The sequence below is a fragment of the Cynara cardunculus genome (assembly GCF_001531365.2).
Source record: "Cynara cardunculus var. scolymus isolate 2C chromosome LG 13, CcrdV1, whole genome shotgun sequence".
Taxonomy (NCBI): domain Eukaryota; kingdom Viridiplantae; phylum Streptophyta; class Magnoliopsida; order Asterales; family Asteraceae; genus Cynara; species Cynara cardunculus.
Window position 1 is genome coordinate 34,421,982 of NC_037540.1, and position 3,936 is coordinate 34,425,917.

Sequence of the window (3,936 nt, forward strand, 5' to 3'; positions counted from 1 at the left end):
GCCCCAGGAATTAGTTCTATGTGGAACTCAACTTGTCTTGGTGGGGGTATTCCAGGCAATTCATCTGGGAATACTTTCGGAAAGTCCCGAATTATAGGAATATCTTGAACGCATTTTTCTTCAGCTTTCTTATCCATAACATGAGCTAGAAAGGCAATGCAGTCATTTCTCAAATACTTTAGCATCTTTAAACATGTCACTATTTTAATACCCCTTCTGGGTTTCTCTCTGTGTACTTCGAGTATTCCCCCTTGGGGTAACGGAATTCGAACGATCTTCTCGAAACAACTAATTTCAGCTCGGTTCTTGGATAACCAATCCATGCCCACAATTATGTCAAAACTTCCTAGTTGGATCGGGATTAAATCTATACAAAAATCCCTACTAGTCAAGTTTAAAGTGCAATCCATTATTACGCCTTTGGCCTTACACTCTTGACCGTTGGCATATTCAATGATGTATACTTCTTTCAACTTTTGAGGTCTTGGATTTATTTTTGGTTTAAAATCTAATGACACAAAACTTCTATCCGCTCCAGAATCAAATAGTACAGATACGTAATGATTATTTAAGAGAAACGTACATGTGACTATATATGGATTCTGCCTTGCTTCCTCAGCTCCAATCTCAAACACTCGGCCTCTTGCCGGACCTCCTTGATTCCCTTGGTTGGCTGGTCGTGCTTGGTTGGTGTGCGGTCTTTGGTTCCATCGTGGACATGCATTCCGAAAGTGATCTGGGCTTCCACACTCGAAACATGCCCGCCTTCCTGTGCTCCTGCAATCTTTGGCATAGTGACCTCCTTTGTTGCATTTTTGACAAATAATACATCATCCGGCATGCTGCTTATTGCACTTCTCACACCTTTGATAAGTTATTTTCTCCATCTCTGCTGATTGAGTCTGAATCCCGTAGTTTCCTGATATTTTCAGAGCCTTTCCCATTCTTCCCCCAGACTGCCTTCGTGTAGGTTTCTCCATCTTTCTCTTCCCTGAAGCCTTATCTTTTACAAACATTCCCAAACGAGTAGCATTGTTGGTGAGTTTGGTTGCCGAACTTACTGCCTCTTGTAGGGTTTTTGGGTTTGCCGAAGTAATATCCCCGCGTATCACCGGAGATAATCCCCAAATATATCTATCAAGTCGATTTTCTTTAGGCGTCACTAGATGCGGTACCATTTTTGCCAATTCATGAAAACGTGCAGTATAAAAGTCTATATCATTTCCTCTCATTTCATGATTCCATAATTCTGCTTCCAGTTTCTTGATCTCGCTCCTTGGACAATAATCTTCTTTCATCATTCTCTTAAAATCTTCCCACGTAAGACCGTTGGCGGCTTCTCGGCCCCGAGTTTGTACTTGGGTATTCCACCAAGTTAATGCTCGTCCTTGTAATAGACATGCAGCAAACTCTACTTTCTTCCCTTCGGTACATTCGCTAATATGGAGCATAGACTCCATGCTCTCTAACCAAGTCAGTAATCCCACGGCTCCCTCAGTACCGTGAAATTCCTTCGAATTACAACTCCTAAAGGATTTGTACGTACATTCTCTATTTCCTGATCCTTGATTGTTGTTTTGATTATTATTCAGGCCGGCTGCCACTTGGCTAATAATGTTTGGAAGTGCAGCCATGAGTTGTTCAGATACAAGTCATGCAACTTCGGAATCATCCCTTCTCGGAGGCATTGTTCTAAAACACAATTTTTAAATTGGGTTTTGGTCAACTTAAGTTACTATGGCCATAATAAATCTACTTACTAAATTATACGTATCTTATAACATACATCTAACATTATTCATGAAAACATATATTCCAAAACAACATGCGATAAATAGATAACATGCATAAATTTCATAAATAGCCAAAGCAAACCAAACATAAGTTTTAAAATATAACCCAAAAGACATTAAATTGTTTAAATTTAAACATATAGGCTACAAGCCCCAAAAGAAGGTATTATCCATCCAAAAGTTTCAAAATAACGGGAGTTCCCTAACGCATTAACACCCTAATCAATATCCCTATCATCATCACCAAAGCTCCTACCGCCCCAAACAAGTACGCGTACAATCTCCGAATTGCCCTCCTAGTCTCGAAAACGACCTCCATAATCCCCGTAGTAATATCATCCTGTGTGAGCAAGACTGTAAAAATGCCGTCTAAGGACTCCTGGACGTGATCAAGTGTATGATGGTGGGACTGTAACTGACTGCTCAAGCCTGAGACCCAAAAGTTCTCCACTGCAGTCATGCCTCGAGGCTGTGGCACAGGAACTCCAATTGCTGGGGGAGGAGGGGTCATGCTCCGCGATCGGGACTGCGATTTGGCTGGCTCGCTCAGAGGCTCGAAGGGAACTGCGATAGTCACCCTCCTGGGAGGGAGAACACGCTTTCGGGCGGTTCTCATGATCCTAGGTCCTCGCGACGGACCATCCACATCGACCGGACGTGGTGTAGGTACGGATGATTCAACAGAAGTCTCTCGGGTGGTCGCGTCACTTTCCTCGGACGGGTCACTCTCCTCATGGACGGGTTGGTTTCTCCTAGGGAGGCTGGTAAAGTAACCGGATTTGTCAGGGGAGTGCTCAGGGAGTGAGGATGAGTGAGACATTCTTAAACTGTGACAGTAACAAATTTAATTACTGTTAGCTCCATTATTCCTATCTTGTAAAAGTATAGAAAAAGTATATTGCAAGTCTTGACAAAAGGTTAACTCCACAGAAGACAATAGAGGATTAGCAACAGAAGCCGTATGAGCGAACAAGTGAAGAGTAGCAGAACCTTTGATGCGTCTCACAGAGGTTCTGGAAAATAGTCCTCTGATCAAAAGAACATACAAGTCATTTACAGCAGAGCCTCTGAGATGGCTTACAAAGGGTCTGCGATTTTCGTCTTCTGTGAAGTTTCTGTTCTAACAGTTTTTCAAAGGTGGTTAGCCGCATGTGCTTCTCACGTGAATAGGACTTAATCGACTTTCTTTGGACGACCCAGATGAAGACACTTGTCAAAGATCTAGTATCTAAGGTCGTTAGGAACTAGTATAAATAGCGGATAGGGCCTTTGTAAACTGTGTGCTTCTAGTATTGTAATTGTCAAAATTTTCAATTGAATCAATTGAAAAACCTTTGGAGCAATCTTCTTGCATTCATCTTCTCTGTTGAGACTGTGTGTTCTTGGTGTGTTTAGAATTTCTAATCACTTACTCACTCTGTTTTGCTCTTATTAATACTTCCGCTGCACTTCAATTGTTTTAAAGCTTATTTAGAGTGTTAGATCAATACCAAAGTTGAATTCAGATCCTACAATTGGTATCAAAGCAGGTTTTGAATTCTAAGTCAATTAATTCTACTTTTGGTATTAATATGAGATTCCTTGAACACCATTTTCTTCAGTTTACCCTGTTTCACTCACTGTTGAATCAGTTTCATCTTGTTCTTATTTTTTCTTCAAATTTCAATGGCGAACATGGGTAATACCTTGTTCATGAGTACTGGATCTCAATCCAAGCCTCCCACRCTTATCCGAGAGGAATACCCACAATGGAAAGTGCGCATGATCAACTTCCWTGAAGGAATTCACCCTAGAATTTGTGAATTTCTCTACAATCCACCATACGTGCCACTGAATTTGATTCCACGAGTTCCAGCAACTGGTACAACCCCCGAAGTTCCTGAGCACTATGAGCCAAAACCAATTGCAAACTGGAGCGATGAAGAAAAGGTATTGGTTGAATTGGGAAGCAAATGTAAAAGGCTGTTAATCATGGCTATTCCTCATGATATTTTCAAATGTATTGATCACTGTCATCTGTCTATGGACATTTGGGTAGAATTGGAGAAATAGATCGAAGGAGGGAAAAAGACTCTCAAGAACAACCGAGCCATTTGTATTGATGAATATCATAGCTTCAAGGCTAAGGAGGGTGAATCCCTGT

The 3,936-nt window shown here is 41.4% G+C and overlaps 1 protein-coding gene across 1 annotated transcript; it reads right to left on the bottom strand.

Moving 5' to 3' along the window:
• Positions 1-830: 830 nt before the first annotated feature.
• Positions 831-1,634, bottom strand: LOC112524994. Its single transcript, XM_025134940.1, has one exon. The coding sequence runs from the start codon at positions 1,632-1,634 to the stop codon at positions 831-833; it is 804 nt and encodes a 267-aa protein (XP_024990708.1).
• Positions 1,635-3,936: the final 2,302 nt, after the last annotated feature.